Source organism: Limulus polyphemus, unplaced genomic scaffold (genome assembly GCF_000517525.1).
Source record: "Limulus polyphemus unplaced genomic scaffold, Limulus_polyphemus-2.1.2 Scaffold801, whole genome shotgun sequence".
Taxonomy (NCBI): domain Eukaryota; kingdom Metazoa; phylum Arthropoda; class Merostomata; order Xiphosura; family Limulidae; genus Limulus; species Limulus polyphemus.
Genome location: NW_013666411.1, coordinates 366322 through 387895, shown reverse-complemented (window position 1 = coordinate 387895; position 21574 = coordinate 366322). Strand labels below are relative to the sequence as shown.

The window sequence follows — 21574 nt, the reverse complement described above, 5'->3', positions numbered from 1 at the left end:
TATATATAATTATAACAAGATATACATATATATATATGTAGTAATAAACCATGCTAGCAATTTCCTGGTTGATCTCAAACACAGCTTAATAAACATTTTGTTTATATGGATACCTTTGATTATCAAACAACAAAGAAAATACAAGCTGCTCAGGTAAAGATAAACGCTGATATACTTGATACATCCAACGCGTATCTAAAGATGTAGACTTTAATGAGCATAGTTTATTTGCAGCAGAAGTGTGTTTCCATGACTACAATGTCAGTCTCGTGATAAACATACAATAGCGTTATTGAGAGGCTGCAATTCGTGCTGTGTAAAATTAAGTAATAAGAGCCTCTGGTCAAAAGTAAGGTAAATATATACAGTATTGGAAGTAATTATGGAAACAGAGGACAAAATGGGTATATAATGCAAATTACACATAATCGAGTAATATATTTTGTGTAAAAATAAAATGTTGCCGAAATAAAATAATAATGAAGTGTTGTGTCGACATGGCACAATGTGATTGGGTATCAGGTAACCAATCTGAAAGTGTCAAACCAACACAAGGCCTATACAAGTACAGGCAGCGATATGTTTGTAGAAGTTGAAACTAATTGTGAACATGGTGGCTCCTGGGATGAAAACTACACATGGCAAGCTCATCAAAGTTTTAGCTGAAAAGAGCTTCTGTGATCGACAGATCGCAGGCCGACTTCACGTTTTCATCCAGTGCTATAAGCAAAACCGTGAAGAGGGTTTGTGGAACTGGTACTGTTGCCAGTAGAAGTGGTTGAGGAAGAAAACCCAAACTATCCAAAATTGATATAAAAATTTCCCAGTGTAAATTCTCTGCGCGATAGGAAGCGTTGCAGCTAAATTAAGCTAAAAAATATACCAAATAATATTCATAAGTATACTTAAGAAGATTTAACAACATTATAATCAATAAGACTGGATTAAGTAACCAAGTAATTATAGAGCAAAATATAGAAGGGTATTGATAACGAAACACATAAATTTCCTGAGATCTTCACATCTTACCAATGCACGACACGTTAATATATTTGTATTCATACTGTTTACTGTAGTGCACATGCAAGGGCAAACACTGATGGATGTTGCAAGTAAGACTGAAAATCATAAACAAAAGCCCACTAGCCTCCTAAGAATTACGCCGACTTTATGAGTGTAATATTTTTACAATAACGAAGAAAGGCTATCAATGAGTCAGTTTTTGTTTTGTTTTTGAAGTAAGAAAAATTGTTGATGTTTTAGTTAGCTTGTGTAGTAGGTTTAAAGAAAACAAGGAAATGCGATATATATGTACAAGCTAGTGTAACTTATACCTAAACCATTATTTGAAATGCGATATATACGTACTAGCTAGTGTAACTTATACCTAAACCATTATTTGAAATGCGATATATGTAGTAGCTAGTGTAACTTATACCTAAACCATTATTTGAAATGCGATATATATGTACCAGCTAGTGTAACTTATACCTAAACCATTATTTGAAATGCGATATATATGTACTAGCTAGTGTAACTTACACCTAAACCATTATTTGAAATGCGATATATGTAGTGTAACTTATACTTAAACCATTATTTGAAATGCGATATATGTACTAGCTAGTGTAACTTATACCTAAACCATTATTTGAAATGCGATATATATGTACTAGCTAGTGTAACTTATACCTAAACCATTATTTGAAATGCGATATATGTACTAGCTAGTGTAACTTATACCTAAACCATTATTTGAAAAAAGTATATGAGTGTGTGTCCACGTGTAAGTGACGAATCGCTGGACTTTTTTTGTTCACCAAACTTAACATATACTTGTAAGTCTTCCCGAATAATGACATCGAGGAAATCGGTGTTCGGATCGGATCTCCCCTATATCACCCCAGAGCCCCTATGTCTTCCCCGTGCGTTGAAAAGGTACGTCTGTTGGTATTTTGAAAATGAAGAATGCCGATGTTTAAAGTAATTCGTATACTATTTTTAAAATAAAAAAGAACAGCGGTGGGACAGCGGTAAGTCTACGGACTTACAACGCTAAAATACAGGGTTCGATTCCATGCGCTGGGCACAACAGATAGCTCAATGTGGCTTTGTTTTCAAACAACAAACAAAAGAACGTCGACATTTAACTTTACCAGAAGTGTAAGTGAAATTAGTGTACGTTTAACGACCCTAGCAGTGCAACTTTTGTTTAGCATCTTTCAAAGCCACTGTGTGTAGCACACATAAAAAAAACAAAAAACACCGAAGCTTTGCTTACGACCTAAACGTGCAAGATACTTCAAATACAACCGATGTCACCTTGTATTTAGCGACATAATGTCGATCAATAAAATCTAACCCGGATTATTCTAATCAATGGTTGCTAAACTCGTACGGCAAAACATTAGTTTTTACACACACATGTACATATATACTTAAATTGGTAATTACTCGCAAACCGCAGAGCCCAGTTATATGATGTCGATGTTGTTCAATACATATGACAATAATTTTAATCTTTGATATACTAAATCAAGAATGTAAGTACGTATCACTATAGTTAACACTATGCATGCATACTTAATACTGTATTTTTACCTAATGTAAAAGCTTTCCTCCACAACGGCTCAGCGCTAAGCTTGAGGATTTATAACACTAAATGTCGAGGTTAAATTCCTGTGGTATGCACAGCGCAAATAGACCATCTTGAAGCTTTGAGTTCAGCAAAGAACATACAAATGAAAGAACATACGAAAGACTATTAGATCGATTAATATTAAGGAGTGATCTCATTAACATGCAATTAACTCGTGCTTCCTATCGACAAAAAAAAAGAAGAGTAATCAAGGATCTTATATCCTATGCTAAATTCGTGTGATATGATCTTTGATATTTTCAGCCTAAACACTACTTATGCGGCACGTGGGCTAAACGGCTAAGTCAATCACCATAAGATTCAGGCTTAGCGTCACTAATTTTGAACTGTTAACCAGAGGGAGTGCATCCAGTTAGCAGCAGTTACTCCCCACACAGCTACTCTTAACCGAAAACCGGGACTGACAGTCTCGACTATAACGCTCTCACAGCTGAAAGCGCGGAGCTTGTTACGGGCAGATCGCAACTCTAGCCTTGGACCTTTGGATACGCAGCCCGGCACGCTAAACGATTTAATTATTTTTTATACACGCATGATTTATTACAGTATTGCAAGAAAAATTTTACACTGTTTCGTCTTGAGTGTTGAATTTGCTATATTTGTTTTCTTACGTATTTGCCTTACTACAGACTTGCAAAAAAGCTCTTTTCATTGTTTCTTCTTATGTAAATGGTTACCGCTATATCAAGAAATCACTTTGTATGAATATAATTTACATCTCATAAGTTTGCTCTGATGTATTATTTATTAATTAACGATATGAATTATAGCTTAGCTTTCTCATGCAACATTTTGAAACATTCAATCCATTAACACAAACTCTTTTCACCAACACATAGATAATTTTCACTCATTGGTATCTGTATTTTAAACAAAGTATAGCCTGTAATAATGGCTCCCTTATATCCAAAACGGCTTAAGGAATGGAACGAATTCAACTGCCATTCTTAGTTGAAGTTGTAAGGTTTCTAAGTGGGTGTGCTGTTTGTATCAACAACTTAGTTTATAATAGTTTCTACTTTTCTTCATACAAAGAATATCAACCTAATGAGTATGCGTTCGTTTACATTTTAAGCTCACCAATAAACTGATTTGAAAAGTGAACATGTTTTTACGTTTTTTTAAATTACTCTCGTACTAATATATCCTGAACATATCTGCCAAATAACAGTGTTCACATTTTTTACAAACCTTTAGTTGAGTGTTTGTTTTAGCGTAAAGCTGCACTGAAGATCGAACTGGGGAATTATGCACTTAAAAACAAAATACGAAAAATAAAGTTTATTGAATATTTATATATTTAACTAACAATTTTCTTTTTACATATCTCATTTCAATCCCAATAAATCTTTACAAAGACTAATATTTAAAACGAAGTTCTCTGGTTTTTGTGTGTGACTTGCATCGAAGACCAGCATAAAGAAAGTGTACACTGGTGTTGAATTTGTTTAAAAAACACATAATCATTATGCAGATTTGTCGTTGTTGGCTAGAATTTGTCTGTAATGTTTTTTGACCATTTTAGCACTATTGGTATCAGCGATATCTTCTTTGAATAGTAGTTGAAATAATAATTATCTTGAATGTGGGGCTCGCGAATGAATGCCAGAGTTCTGTATCAACCTTTACTTGAGGGAAAAAAGTCTAGGTCTTACAACACACGCTTACTGTCGGAGCCAGAAAAATCAATAGGGATAGAAAGAAAAACGGGAAATCCCTCTGATCACATGAGCCAAACTGGTTGTCATGGTAACACAGGTCTAGAGTAAACTGTTCTTGAATGTGCAAAATATGCACTTCTATCATCAGGTTTCTTCAAACAAAATAGACACTACTATTATCAGGATTGTCTAAACGAAATAAGCTCTGCTATTATCAGGAACAGAATAAGCACTGTTATTATCAGGACTACTCTTATCAGGGTTGTTCAAACATGAAGTCTTCATATTTTCCAACTGAACGAAATCAACTTGACACTTCAAGCGTATTTTTTATGCACATTATTTTAATTAATACTTGTGAAAATATCCAAAAAATGTTTTATGAAGAAGTGATTTTCTTCATTATTATCAACAATGAAATAATCGTTTTTATTAGAACTTCTTAGCATAAGTATAGAAATGTTTATTGTAAGTTTAAAATATTTACAAAAACTGAAGTTTTAAGCTGTTTACTTGATGCTTTCCGATCAAATATAATTATTTTAACTACATAATTTAATTCATATACTTTATAGATTGTTATTAATTTGCAAATATTTTTAACTCGGGAACTTCTGCAGATCTGCCCAAAATACATACTCCCAAACATCCACATATGCCACTGCCGCATGCCCAAAATACATACTCCCAAACATCCACATATGCCACTGCCGCATAGAATACAACTTGTTACTCAATAAGAATAGTTTGTGTCAGTATAAAGTCTAATCCAATTACTACTGTTGTATGTATACGTACAGTGTTGGTAAGGGCTGGAAATCTAATCCAGTTTGTACTGCTATTTGTTTAATGATACAAGACATTGTCCAGTATATGCTGCTGCCTTCTGCTGCGACTGGAAACAATTCAGTGAGAGCTGGTATCTGTCATTACAAAGATCAGAAACAATTCAGTGATTGCTGGTATCTGTCATTACAAAGATCAGAAATAATTTAGTGATTGCTGGTATCTGTCATTACAAAGATCAGAAACAATTCAGTGATTGCTGGCATTTGTCGTTACAAAGATCAGAAATAATCCAGTGATTGCTGGTATTTGTCGTTACAAAGATCAGAAACAATTCAGTGATTGCTGATATCTGTCATTACAAAGATCAGAAACAATTCAACAGTGTCTAGAGCTTAGTATCTGTGTTTGTTGATATGTGTCATTACAAAGACCAGAAGTAATTCAGCAAAGTCTGTTGCTGAAATCTGTTAATTATGAGAAAAACAATACCGTGTTTCCTGGTATCTGTCGTTACAAAGATCAGAAGTACTTCAGCTGTGTCTGAGACTGGTATTTGTTAATTATGACCAAAAATTAAAAACTATGTATTGCAGAGGTAAAAAATAAAACTCTTATCTGTTAATTATTAACTCGCCAAAACAGCTTAGCCTTTGTTGGTGTCTTTCTTTAGAAAGATTAGAAGAAATCCAACTTCTGTTGCCGCCATCTAATTATTATGACAGGAAATCAACTAGAGCTTCTTGGTGTCCAACGTAGAGTCAGGGATAATGTGTTTATTGGGAACATAAGTAGTTCAGTTTCTGTTGTTACCTTTCATTTACTGGGACTAGAAATACATTGTTGCCTACTGTTGCACTATGCTTTCAGTTTTTAAGCATTATGTTAACTAAAAGAAGAAATAAGTGTTAGACACTATCTTATGTTAACTGCAGCCAGAAGTAACTGAGTGTATGAGGCTGTCACCTGTTTACTAGAAATGATAATATTCCAGGAGCTCAGCTCTGTACTGCATTCTTAATTAGTGAGAATATCGCTAAATTATTTTAGGTACACAGGAGAGTTGCTTCTGGAATACACTTGTAAATATAATCAGTGATGCTCGTCTTTAGTAAAGTGTTTCCTCCGTCTCGAGTCAATTTTTGTAAATCTTTTACCTCTATCTAAGAAAACGAACGAAAAGTTAAAACATTCTTCAGAATACGAGTTCACATCTATTACATTCAGAGACTAGTTTCAAACGAAGTGGAAACAGTTTAAGTGAAATCAGATTTTATTCCAATTAGTGCAGGTATTATCCCTATAACAATATGTAATATTCTTACAAGATCAGACTTGTGAACTTAGAACTTTAATCTTGCTTAATTAACGGGTTCACTTGTCACAGTCCCTAGGCAACGGAACAAAACCATTCCTTTCTTTTTGTGTAAAAAGTGGAGTTAGATCAAGGAATCTTTGTTCAAGTCAAGTAATAACACGAAATTATGCACAATAATTTTTAAGTTTAGTTCTAACAATTTACATAAAATTAATTAAGATTTGAGTTATATTATGGACCTATATACAATATTTCTTGGTATAGTTATAGCACGGACTTGTGTACGACACCTGTCAAACTTGTTTAAACACGACAGTATAAACACCGATTTTTTAAGTCTAGTTATAGTATGAACTTTTGTATAATAATTCTCAATTCCACAGACCACATGTATGTATACAACACACATTTCCAAGTTTGAATATATCATGAAATTTTGTGAAATGATTATCAAGTCCAATTGTAGCACGAATTGAGAAGAAAATCTCAATTCTAGTTATAACATTGACTTATATACACTAGTAGTATATATATACAATGTTTCTGTCCCACCTGGAGTGGAACAAACTATTTTTTCCCTTTCCATTGATGAGGAAAGCATCTTTGAAAAAACTAGATTCCCTCCAAATAACATAGAAATATATATTACTGTTTTATATATATACTGCTACTCACTTAGGGGTTAAAAAATTCAAAATTTAAAAACACCAAAAAAAATCGTTAAAAATACTCAAAATATCATAAAATACATCGAAAAATGAAAACCTTTAAAAACAAGGAAAATATCTTCTATTTTATTCATTGCCTTAATATATTTCTTTTTCATTAAACCGATCAGGTAAAAATACTTGGAATTCGTCCCTGTTTTCATCCATTAACACAGCTACAATTCTATCACAATAGTGTGTTTTAATTATTTTTAATTTACAGATAGAGTATTTAGCACCATCTTCTAGCTCACTCAGCTTACGAGTTTCGATATGATATTGAAGTACACCAAGAGCGTTAACTTTTTTAGTGCTTTCATGTATTAAATACTTTATGTTTAATAATGTAGACCTAATTCTTGTAAAAAAATAATAATTTTTTGTAAGACGAAGATATTAAGGGCAACATATGGTTTTTCGATACAATGGCCTAATGCTAAAGTATTAATACTATTTGGTAATAAATATCTTTTATCATCATTCTAGCTCAATGCTTTCATATTAACTTGAATAGAATATATTTCACGCTCTTTACTTCGTATTAGATTCATAGTTTTGTATATTTCTTTCTGGCCAAATAAATACTCTTTATATTCATCGAATGTTATTCTATTTTAACAACACATTTCTTTACACCTTTAGACTTCTTACAGATTTTATCATCTTGTAATTTTAAAGCATACATTTTAGATCTAAGCCCTAAAAGTTCATTATTTTCATCTTTCATTTTACCCAAAACGTTTTTGTTTACTAACGGAATACCATAAGAATTATCGTTTGGATAGATTGAATTATCAAATAAATTAATGTTTTCTTTTATGTCGCTATAAAGATCGTCTATTTTTATTTCATAAATATGAGAATAAGTATCTTGATATGATAACTGTAAGTCATCATCACACTTTGGTTTCCTGATTCCATGTGGAAATCATAAGCCAATGTTTTCGGAAGATCTAGAATGCTCATACCCACATTACTTGGTTTATTGAATACCATTTTGTTTTATTCGTATGAATAACGGATAACGTTTCTATAAATATTGTTCTTCCCTTGAAATTTGGTTTAGCTATTAATTTTTCAACTTTGTTTGGATTAGAACACAATTATATATGTCAACCCGTTTCCTAATACTTTCCATAGTCTATCCAAATACGGAATTATTTAACAAATCATAAAAATATATTTTTTTCAAAATTATTAGTAGCTTGACTTCTCAATTACGTGTTTATCTCAATAAATTTCTTAAGCCAATCAGATTGCGCGAACTCAATCACTCTATGAATTTTCTTCAGTTTCATTCCCAATGATAAATATTGTTTCAGTTTTCTATAGTGAAGCACGTAATTATTCTTATCATATAAAACTGTCATTAACTTTATTTCTTTAGTCGCTATTCTGTTTTCAGGCGCTAGGGGTATATCAGAATGATAGTAATGTAGTTCTTTTGGATATTCTAAATCTACTTCTGAAATATAACCTATTTCAGAATCATTGCTTACTTTCATTATATCAATATTTGTATCACTCCATTTAAATTCTCAATAGGGTAAATATTGACTCATTGCCAATCTATACAGGTTATTAGCATTTAGATAGGATAAAAATATATATTCTTTATTATGATCATAATCTTTCATGTATTTATTATTTACTTTGCTATATCTACACTAAGATATACCTCCACGAATATATTTCTCAAGCATTAAGATCATATCATATTCAGTCAATAATTCGAATTCAACATTAGTCATTTTTTAACAATGCATTCCATGATAAACCAGGTGCTGTGTAATACCAAGCAGGGTCTAATTTATGTTTTAAAACAAACGTCTCTGAAGTTCAAGAAAATATCTGTTAATAATAAAACATCAGTTTTTACATAAAGAGAAGAATATTCTACCATGTTTTGTATATTAAACTCTCTCCAAACGTTTTGTGCATGTTTGTAGTCTTTATCTAAAATATTACACTCGTTCAATATGCTGTAAAATGTGTCTTTTCATGGTAAATGCGTTTCATTACAAATTTATCATACGAATCCGTATAATCATAAGGATAAACTGCTTTTCTTATTACAAGGTCGAGCTTATCATCTGGAAAATATTGTTTTGTGTTTTTGAACTGCTCTTTTTTGAGATTATTTTAAAGTCTATCTGTAGACGACTTTCGATCCAAATTCACATTTTACTTTTTCATATTTTTCATTTTTAGCTTTATTTTAATAATCACCAACATATTTTTTACATTCAAAATGATAATCATAGTCAATACTTTCGTTTTCGTAAAATGTATCAAATGATTTCTCTTTTTATGCATGTAGAGTACTTTTTGAAATTTAATTTAATCTCCTTCTATGGAGGGAGCTGTCTTTATGTTTTTCAAATGTGTTTTAAAGACTTTCGATCCATATTCACATTCTATTTTTTTCATATATTTTATTTTTAGTTGCATGATAATGATGACTAACACATTTTTTACACAAAGACCTTAGACCATCTTTGGTTTGATTATTTTTATTAAATTCGTTGAAAGGTTTTTCAACTTTACAGACAATACATTTTTTACATTTCTCGATTTAATTTTAGAAAATGTTATTAACATGTATGAATTTTAGGATTTATAAATAAATGGACAAGTTTGAAATAGTTGATAAAAAATAAGAGATAATACCAAAGTTATGTGGAATATGTCAAAGATGGACGGTTGATAATATATCTTATTATTGTAATAGTCTAATCGAGAAACCCTGTTCTAAAGTAAAATATAGAATGAAATACTTTAATAAGAAAATAAAGATACCATAGATAAGAGACATGTTTCATCATTTGGTTATCTTCTATAAGGATAAACATGTAAATTATTCTTTTTTTTTTGTTAAAAAGATCTGTGATTATTTACAAGTTGAAAATGAAATAAAAGAAATGAAATAAAATAAAAACGAAAAATATGGAAAACGTTTATTGAATACTATGAGTAGTTAAAATCCATAGAATATAATGATGGTTATAAAACGTTTTACTTGGATCCATTAATTGGAAAAATCATATATTGATAGTAAATACAAGGGGCCCATAATATAAGAGAGCACCAAAATAGAGCCTTTTCAAAATTACCCTTTGACTCAGGCTATTTATGACAATGTTGATAGTAAAAATAGATTAACGTAAAAAAATTTCGAAAATTGACAATGTTAAAAAATATAAGGAGTCAGTCAAAGACTTGCCATTTAACACACAACCACCCCGAAACAGGGCACTTGGATAATATTTGCAATATATATCCAATAATTTAATTTATCAGGATATTCTAAACATTTTACAAATACTTTATCATCCTTTTTTCCAATTATTTTTCAATCTTATAAACTTAATCTTTCTTATCATATTTAACTAATTCTAGTTCATAGAAGCTTCCGTGATTTTTTTTCATTATTGAGATCTTAAATTATATAAGTTATAGGATCTGTTTGTAAAATTTCAGTTATAATGAATATCTCTTCGATAAAATTTGGGAAGTATCCTTTCTTGATTGTTTCTTTATATTTTGAAATTCTAACCATATCACCAACATTATATCTAGCATTAAGAATTGTTTTAAAATTATATAGATTATTATATACTTTACTTTCGTTTTCTTTTTTTTATTTGATTCAACTGGAATCACCTTACTATCTACGATATCAAATATTATAATTTCTTATTAACTTATCTTCTTAAAACATCAATCATTTTCTTGTAATATAACAATAAAACATTTCCATATTTTAGTTTTCAAATTTCTATTGAATCTTTCAACAATCTGTGCTTTAATATCGCTTTCAGTGGTAAACCAGTGAATATTTTGTTCATTAAATAATTTATTATTAATGAATTCTGTTCCTTTATCAGTTTGAATTTTTGGGGTTTCATCTCTTTAAAAGTGAATTTGAATGCTTTTGTTGTTTTTTCTCCTGTTTTAAATTTGATTAGAACAAGCATATTTACTAAAAATATTTTTAACTGTTAAAGTATAATTTGTGATATTATCGTAAGGATTTAAATTTTCTCATATAAACTAAATCTCCTTCCCATTGATCATCATTTTGTGTTACGAAGATTCTTCCTCTATTAAAGTTATATCTAATTGGTTTGTATTTTGTATGTTCGTCTTGCTGATATAAAAAATTCTATTATATCTTTTTGAGGTAATGGAGTTTTTCTTTTTGATGCTTGTATACCGCTGAAACCTCTTTCTGGATCATAATATATTTCTTTAATTTTTTTAATTGAAACTATTTGCACCACAAGCTTTACATATTTCTTTAATAACAGGTCTTTCATTTTAGCAACCTAAATATTGGTTGTTTCAGTTTTTATTTTACAGTTTAAATAGTACATAATAGATGAAATACCAAGACTGAATGCTTTCTTAGCTTCAGTAATTGGTTTCACAATTTCTCCAGCAACATTTTCACATAAAGTTGGACCTTGAATAGCATTAATATCTTCTTCCAATTCTTGATCAGCTATATGTATGTCAGCTGTAGCTTGTGATTTATTATAAGCAATATCAAATTTCTTACATGCTTTATCCACTCTGTTAATACCAGGATCACCTCTAGTTAGACATTTTTTTAAGTTTAGTAAAGGGTCCACAGTAATGAAATCCGAGTAAATGTACATCAGGGGGATTAAATATATCTTGCATCCAGCCAGCCCAGATCACTTCCCCTCATCTATATCCATTTAACTTTGCTTATTTCATGTACTTCTATCTTGGCAAGTATTTTAATGTTTGTATGAAATATTTCTCTTTAAGTTAATTTCTTCTTCAGTAATAGTTTTACATTTAATTAAACCTGGCATCTCTATGTAAAGTTATAAGATATTATATATTCTTCTTTCTTAGCAGATATATTTATATACTTATCAATTACTTCAATGATACCAGCTCCAAAACTTAACACTGTTAAAGAACAATACCAAACGCTGTTAAGCCCGGAAGCACTGAATAAAAATTTAAAACTTATCATAACTATATTAATATCAGAATATAATATATAACTTCTCCGACATGCAAATAATTTCTTCTCTATATACTCCTACATTAATTTATAATGGTTTAAAATTCCTTCTATAACTCATTTTAGTAGATTTAACATCCAATAATAAAAATTATATTCTTCTCTTTCTCATTTCGATTTTCGATAAATTGTAAGACATCTTCATCTATATCATCAAAAATTGTAAACTATTGAAATTTTACATATTTAGGTTTTCCTATATCTTTTACACACAAGTATAAGTTGTCATGGTTTAACTGATATTAGATTAGATTTAACAACAAATTTGTTTTTCCAGAATTAGGTGGGTCAACATTTAAAAGCCTTAATAGATGTATAGGTAGCAAAGTATTTTGATCAAAATCCCCAAAATATTCTGGTTGTGTATAATCTTTAATATTTATCATTTATTTAACTATAAGATGGATACATTTAATGATAAGCTAAACTATATGCTAAAATATAACTTGGATATTTTTTATTATAAATAAATAATCAGTGAAAAAAGATAAAGAATACATCAATACATTAAAACGACAATCGAAACAAAACAAAGAAAGAAGAAAAAAAATGAAGCAGAAGCTTTAAGTAAAGTAAAATACGAAGAGTTAATAACAGAGTTTCATAAACTATAATTAAAAAATAGAATCTCAAGCTATTCCTCGAGAAGAAGTTGAAGAAACGAAAAGAGAATTGAAAGCTATAGAAGACGCAATTCATAATATTACAATACATTCTATCGAAGAACCTAAATTTATTATTGAAGAACCAAAAACAAAATATAGGGTTGATTTAAATGATGGATTATATGTTCCATTTTTAGAGCAAGAAGAATTTATATTACCATCCGTATTAATTAATTAAACCCCATTTAATTGAAGAAATGATAGAAAGTGCAGGAAAATTAAACAAATCTTTGGGTAGCAAAAAAAAAGAAAAAAAAGGGTTAAAGAAATATAAAAGTTAAAACAATTAGAAGAATATAATCATTCGGAATAGAGAAACAAATATTAGGCGTAGATAAAACATCAAATGAAGAGACAATAGATAATATCAAATTATATACTGAAAAATTAAAAGTCTTGAGAGGTAGTCTAAAATTATCAAAATAAGTGGTGAAGGATTAATCAATGTGTCGGATGTACAAGATTGTTTAGTCCAAGAGTTATTACTTAGTTCATTTAGTGATCTAGTATTAAATAATTATTTAGTTTTTATAACAAGAGTGTTAAAAGTTGATCATTTTAAAAGTGATAGTTATGACACATTTCGTTACCTAACTTGGTAAGAGTCGTACGTTACGTTTGTTGTAAATTGACGTCACAGTACTCGAAACTTCTGTATTTTTCTCGTTGTCCTAAGTGAGTATTGTTATATCATAGCGTCTCGTATTTTGTCAGAAAGTTCTAGGTCTCATTTGGTCAATGTATGTATATAGGCGACCAAGTGAGTGCAAGTGAATTTAAGTCAGAAGGAGTTAAGTTAAGATATAAAAAGGTTAGTTAGTGAAAGAAAACATGAAATTAGCCGGCGTGTGAGTGATTAGCCTTAACAAATGATTTCTATGGTGTGTTTCACAGCTATATTGAACAAAAGAGATAGGAGAAATCATTTGTTTTGTCAAACAAACCTGTGTGGACGCGGAAAGAGATAGTTATTTAAAGCTCTGGATACAAATGTGGTAACCAACAAAAGAAATGAAGTTAAGTCACAAAAAGGTTAAGTTAGAAAGAAGTTTAGCCAGAAAATGTTAAGTTAGTGAAGTTAAACTGCGCGATTATTAGTTTAGCCATAACGGGCAGTATTTAAAGTGAGTTTCACAGGGGTATTGTAATAATAGAGATAAAAGAGAATAATTTGTCTTGTTAAAGGGTGTTCTAAAGTATCTGAACACGCCTGTGTGGACTTTGACGAAAAAGAGACAATTATTTGTAGTTCTTGATACAACTGTGGTAATCAATGGGGTAACGTAAGTGAATCTTTCGCAGATTGTGCAGTAAGAAACAGAGTAGGGAAAAATAACCCGTCTTGTCAGTTGAGTTCTAAAATAACTGAACTAGACTGTGTGGACTTTTGACGAGAAAAGATAATTATCTAGAGCTTTAGATACAACTGTGATATCCTATAGTGTAAAGAATTTTTTGTACATACGTTTGACTTGTTTTGAATATAGTATTTTTAAACAAGTGGATTGTGTGCTGTCCGTTTATTGTTGACATTTATCGCCAAAAAGTCACAGACACCTACTATAAAAGAATCCCAGCTCATATTCATAACCTAACACAATGAATTAGGCAAACTAACTGATACGTTAATAGCAAGAAACAAAAGTAAAAAGTTATATAATCAAATCGTTGATTTATTAGACGTATTAGTTAAAGGAGGAGAGCTTAGAAATAATGATATCGAAGAATATTGTAAAATATTTTTAATGTATAATAAATGAGTTATATTGCAGTGAGCATTTACAATATAACTTAAAACTCATATTGATGTAAGTAACGGAAGTTATTTTTTAGCATTACAACTTTTGTCAATAAGGGTATCATGGAACAACATTGCTGAAAGACTTAATAACAATACTTTTTATTGTTAAGATAAAAACGTAAATAACCGGAAAAGAGAAACCATTGGAAATGGTAATTATTTTCTATGCTAAATAAAAAAAAATTAGTTAGATTATTTAATGATCATCCTATAAAATTTGACATTCATCGTGCATCTAAAAGAAAGTTGTAGGAATTATCAGGATTTTAACCAAAAATTTATTCTGATAAAGAACAGAGAAGAAAATATATAACTAATATTTCTAGAGGTATAGATGATATTTGTATTCATTGGGATGTTATCAATGGAGTATTATACAATGATGATCTAGCAATATTTTAAATTCATTTACTCCTTGTAATAACCTTGTAATAATTGAAGAAATAAATCCAATATATACAGATGCTAACAGATCAAATAATATTTATAAAATAACGATGAAGATTACAGATCAAAACGAGCATTCAATTAATTTCAACAAACAATGATCTGTTTATAGGCTACTTTTAACTGATAATAAATGAATTATAATAAACATTTGTTATCTGAAAGAGTAGAAAATATACGGGAGAGGTATTTTAATGTTATTGCTAAATAAGGTTAAAAACAAAGCTTTAGAGGTATTAGCTAAAAAAGTGGAATCTAAACAATACATAGAATATGAAATAGAATTAAAAAGATTTTAACTCTAATAAATGGAAAAAATTTGGAATCTAATGAGTGTACCTAAATATTATCAAAATGATATAGAAATTTTTTAATATCAACAACATCGCGAAAAATATGGTAGTTATCAATGAAAAAGAGGAGGCTAATTATGTATTTAACATTAAGGGTATAAACGATAAGATATCATATTATAGTGGCTATATTTCTCCAGGATCAAAGAAATATATACAAAGCAAAATGGAAGTACAATTGGTAGTGATAATGTAACATTAGTTAATACTGGTAATATTTTTTCAAGAGCTGAATTATATATTGATAATACTATGATTGAAGAAATTGAATTACCATGTCTAGCACATCATATAGAAGGATTATTAAATTTTACGAATGATTATAGCACTGGTGAAGCAAGTAACACGTTGTATTATACAGATACTTCCGGATCTCCAATTTTAGTATCTGATGATGATGGAACAACAACATTGAGTGGTGAAGATAATAAGGTCAAAATTGATAAATTGGTATCAGTATTTAAACATAATGTCTTTTACAACGAACGTTTTACAAAAAAGATGGATTCTAACAAAAAAATAGTAATCAAATAAAAATATGGATTCCAAGTAGACATTATTTTAAATTCTTTAACGATTTTAGAAAAAATAAATAAATATTCTTGTGATATTTCCTTTAAGAGGAAGTAGGAGTAATGATATGATTTATAAAGATAATGAAAATTATAAGCGATATTTCGTTATGGTTTCCTCATATTAAACTCTATCCCGATCAAGAAGTTGAATATAATAGTTTTACCCTAAATCCTCAAGCTAATGTTGGAATTAATTGGAGTAACTGTAAGAGCTATTTAAAGTAATGTTCAGAATGGATCAGTGAACAAAATTTATGTTGATGAAATAGATAAAATATCAAAGCTTTAGTAGCTGATATAAGTGAATATGACAGAAAATTTAAAGAGACAATAGCTGATATTAATTTAAGTATCAATTATATTAATTCAGAAACTGCGAGTAAATTGCAATATTTGAAAAATTATTCATTAGTACTGAATAAAGATAAAACATTTGATGCAAATACAAATACCAAAGAAAATTTAATAGAACCATAGAATAAACTGATGCAGTCAACAAAAAAGTAGTTGATAAAATATTTAGAAAAAATTTAAAAAATGACCAATTTGAAGATTTTAATAAAACATTAGAAATTAATATAACTGAATTAGAAAGAAAATCGAATGAATCAATTGATACTATCAATTTAAGTATTAATGCTTTAATACAGAAACTGCGAGACAATTGCGATATTTGGAAAATAATCCATTAATAGAAAACAATGTGAAAAATAATATAAATGTCTGTGATCTTTCTGCAGAAAACGATGCTGCTACTAACTCTTACCTAGATAATGTATCTAGGACATTCTCTACCATTGGGAATTTATACAATAACAATAATTATTTTATGAGAAATGTTAATTCTCCTTTTATATATCAGAATATGGTTCTCAAAGAAGATACCTATTTAAAAACTATTGTAGGATTTGCAGGATGAGACATAAATTTGTCTTATAAATTCAAAATTGGTAAAAGACAAATAGGTCCATTTTGAAATTGAAGAAAATAGCTCATTCATTTAAAATTAGTATTGTTAAAGCTTATGAAAATGAAATGATTGGCACAATTCCCGTTACTTTTATTCTATTCAACTCACCTCTCTTATTCTTAGAAATACAAAAAATTATAGATTATGTAAGAGAAAGTGAATTTATGGATGAGTTGGAAATAATTTCGTCATTCGAGTTTACTGCTTGATACTTGAATAGAATATATTTCATGCTTTTTCTTACTGTTAGATTCATAGTTCTGTGTATTTCTTTCTGGTCAAATAAACATTTTTTATATTCATCGAATGTAATTCTGTTTTTAACAATCCATATCTTTAAATCTTTAAACTTCTTACTAAAAGATATATATATTACCAGATGGTATTAATACTTGAGCATTAGGCCAGTGGATTGGAAAAACCATAAAATATTTTCATTTTACAAAGAATTAAAATAATTTTGTTTTGCGAAAATTAGGCCTATATTAATAAGAAAAAAGTATTTGAATAAGCTGTTTGAAGTTAAGCACAAAGCTACACAATGAGCTATCTGTGCTCTGCCCACCACGGGTATCGAAACCCGGTTTCTAGCGTTGTAAGTCCGCAGGCATACCACTGTGCTACTGGGGGGCGTATTTGAATAAATGAAGCATAAAAACGTTAAACGCTATTGGTGTACTTCAATATAATTTTGAAACTCGTAAGCTGAGTGAGCTAGAAGATGGTGCTGAATACTTTATCTCTAAATTAAAAATAATTAAAGCACAAAATGGTGATAGAATTGTAGATGTGCTAATGGATGACAACTCAGACAAATTCCAAGTAATTTTTACCTGATTTATTTAATAAAATGAAAGATATTAAGTCGATGAATAAAATAAATCTTTTCCTAGTTTATAAAGGAATAAAATAGTCCATATCATTGAATTTGGTGGTTTTATAATTCTGACTGGTGGGAAGATTAGTTATGGCATCGAAACCGATTTATATAAACATTTTCATTTTTCGATGATTTTCTGTTATTTTTAGATAATTTTTGGTTGCGTTTTAATGATTCTTGTTTATAAAATTTTGCATTTTTAACCCATAAGTGAGTAGCAGTATATACATACGATGTTCCTGTGTTATATGGAGGTGATAAGTTTTTCGAAGATATTTTCTTCGTCAGTGGAAAGGAGGAAAATGGTTTGTTCTCCTCCAGGTGGGGCAGAAATATTATACATATACTACTTACACTATATGAGACTTTTACAGTATCGTTACAAACTCATGCTCATGCGATCAGCATCGTGGTCATTTTCATCGATAAAAAATTTTCTAATGAAATCCTGGAGAGGGAAACTAATGATAATAAATTTACTTATTACTGATTGTTTGCGAAATGTTGAAGTTACTCATTTTTCTAACTTGTTTTTACTTAGACAGTTTTTGTAAAGATGATTAGATTATAAAAAAAATAAACACAAAGACACTTCAGATACATTGAGTTGTGTTTATGATTGATCACAGCTCCAGCGAGTCTGTAATATCGTAATCAATCAAACTAAGCAATAGTGTGTATTGCAGTTATAACAACCATGTAATACTGGAAATAATCAAACAAAGAATGTAATATATCACAATATAGTAGTGTAAACTATCAAACAAAGAATGACATATATGAATTTGCATAACACTGTTAAACTCTAAACAATCAAACTAACAATGAAATAAATGAAAGTTATAATTAATAATCCTCTAATATTAGAACTGCTATAAACGTATATGCTGGTTTGAATGTTTAGAGTATTACCGAGTAATTAGGACTGTGATATACTCGTTGTTAGGAAATAACAACGAGTGTATCACGGTTCTTACAACCCTGCAGTGCTTTAAACAACCAAAAGAATAAATAATATATATATATTTCAGTTTTAATAACTTTGTAATATGTTAAATAACTGAAATAAGCAATAAAGTGTATTATAATTCTAATAACAATACTCTAAACAATAAAATAAAGCAACTAAGTATATAGCAGTTTCAATAACTTCATAGTACTATTAAATATTTTCCAGTTCTAATAGCCATGTAATGTTTTAAACAATTAAATCTAGCAACGAAATATATCACAGTTATAATAATCATGTAGTATTTATTGTACAGCATTTCTGTTTACAGAAGTTCTAATAATACTGCAGTAAACAAAATTATTGCATAGTTTTACAAACAAACCATGCAATAAAGAATATAGTAATTGTAATAACCTTCTAATACGGTAAAAAACTAAAAGAATCAATTAAATGTATTGCAGTTCTAATAACACTTAATATACACACGTAAATTACACAAAGCAATGAAGTTTACTGAAGTTCTAATAACATTTAAAATCATAGTAATTAAATATATCACATTTCTAACAACACTTTAAACAATCGAACTAAGCAATGAAGTATCTCATGATCCTAATAACTCTGTAATTCTGTAAACAATAGAACTAAGCAATGACGTACATCACAATTCTTATAACGCTGTAATGCTGTAAACAATCGAACTAAGCACTAAAGTACAACATAATTCTAATAACTCTGTAATCCTGTAAACAATCGAACTAAACAATGGAGTACATCACAGTTCTAATAACCTTGTAATATTGTAAACAATCAAACCAATAATAAAGTGTATCGTAGTCCTAGTAAAATGATGATACCGTAAACCAACAAACAAACAATGAATTATATCACTAAATAACCCTGTAATAATGTAAACAATCAAACTGTTAACAAAGCAAATCACAGTTATAAAAACATTCAAATAATGTGAACAAACATACAGAGAATGATGAAGGAATGTATTTGAAGTTTTCACATTCTATGTTTAGAGTTCTTATTTTGTGTGAAAGGTTATAGTAGCAACCGCTAGCGTAAAGCAGGGATATTTGTGTGTGAAACTGAAGACTTGGGGAAAACCTGTAAATTCTTTTTTTTCTTCCGTAGTATTGAAATTCTGTTCTAACTGTTCTCTTCTTTTAATTGAGTATACGTTACAGTTTAAAAAATGTATATATTCTAAATGTTTTTCTTTTTATAATAAAATAAGAAACTCCAGCAAAAATGTTATGTCAGGATTCATTTACTAACATATTCTAAAATATAATTTAAAATTTAACAATTCGCAAATATCAGGGTTAAGAACGCTACATTGACTTAGCGCTTACACATATTTGTGAGTAAAGATTCGTTTCTTAGTCTTTCATATACGTTATAGCAATGATATAGTCTGGATCCAAAAAGTCATACTTCGATAAATTATTTCCTTTTAGTCTTATATTTTTCTACGTTATATAGTTTAGATATCAACTTTATTATTTTTTAGATGATTGCATATAGCTCTTATATGATGTATATATATATACTTATAAATTCGATGTTACAGAACTTATAAACCTGCCTAGGTCCCACCTCCCTTACCTTGAAGAGCGATTCCTTTCGTAGGCGAGGTAGCTGATAGTCAGAGCACATTTTTTCAGCCATATCCAGAATGTGATACTGCCAATTCTTTATGTTAATTCACTGTTGTTGGCTTTAATTCTCAACAACAGCACTGCTTGCCACGCTAAAAAACAAAAGGTTTGACTCTTTATGTTTTGATCAAATTGTTACCCCGCTAATTCGTCTTCACTGTCAAACGCGTTACCAGCTCATGGCTTCTCTTTCTGCTTGAGCTTTCTAGTCGACTGCACACCCGTCAGTCAATAGCCAATTACGCATGCGAACACCATGCTGTGGTGGTTGTCTATTGTATCACTAGATGTCAGCAGCATAGCGTCACTAACTTATCAAGAGAGAGTTCTCCATTTCGCAATTCAATCTTGTAAAATAACTGTAAGTTCAAGACGTATTGTGGGTAATATTACTGAATCATGCGACATAATAAATCACTTTAAGTACTGATCCGTAGCTTAAAAGAACGTTATAGTTTCCAAATACTTACTACAGACAATAACTATAGTCATCCCATAAATAATGACCACTCTGCGTACAAAGACTAATCTCACACATTTTAACCTTATCACGCACAGACCTTTCGAAACTAACCATGTCTCACACAAATGAGTCATATTATATATATATTATGTAACAGCTAACCGTCGTCCAAGACATGTGAACTACGTAAAAAAGTAGGCCTCATCGCTACGAATGCCGACGCAATGCCAGATACATTTCAGGGTTACGAACATTGCGAAAAGACAGAGCTGCTCGTCTTCTGATAACGACCATGCTAACACAATGACTATTCCTTCCAATATAATATGGCTCTCTTCTCCAGATAATGAACACATCACACCCAGGGATTATCAGTGCAGATAAAAATACTCAAATAAGTAAGAACATTAGAAACAAATAGTTAAAATACGTAAATATACAAATCTTTCCGATGACACTGCCTTTATAACATGTTCTTTTTCTAACAGTCTGCTAACGTAATAGTCTTTAAATAATAATAATAGTAACAGCATAACAGAGCTAACTCCATAGACATAATTAACTCTCTCTTCAATGTTTATTTAAGAGTTTATTTGTACTGAAAT

The 21574-nt window shown here is 29.7% G+C and overlaps 1 protein-coding gene across 1 annotated transcript in view; it reads right to left on the bottom strand.

The window, feature by feature from the left end:
- The window catches only part of LOC106460594 (dual specificity tyrosine-phosphorylation-regulated kinase 2-like), a 52064-nt gene extending 31350 nt beyond the window's left edge, over positions 1-20714 (bottom strand). The window contains exon 1 of the mRNA XM_022387345.1: positions 20454-20714. Within this exon, the coding sequence (XP_022243053.1) occupies positions 20454-20516 (63 nt within the window). The 5' untranslated portion in view covers positions 20517-20714. The remainder of the gene's footprint in view (positions 1-20453) is intronic.
- Positions 20715-21574: the final 860 nt, after the last annotated feature.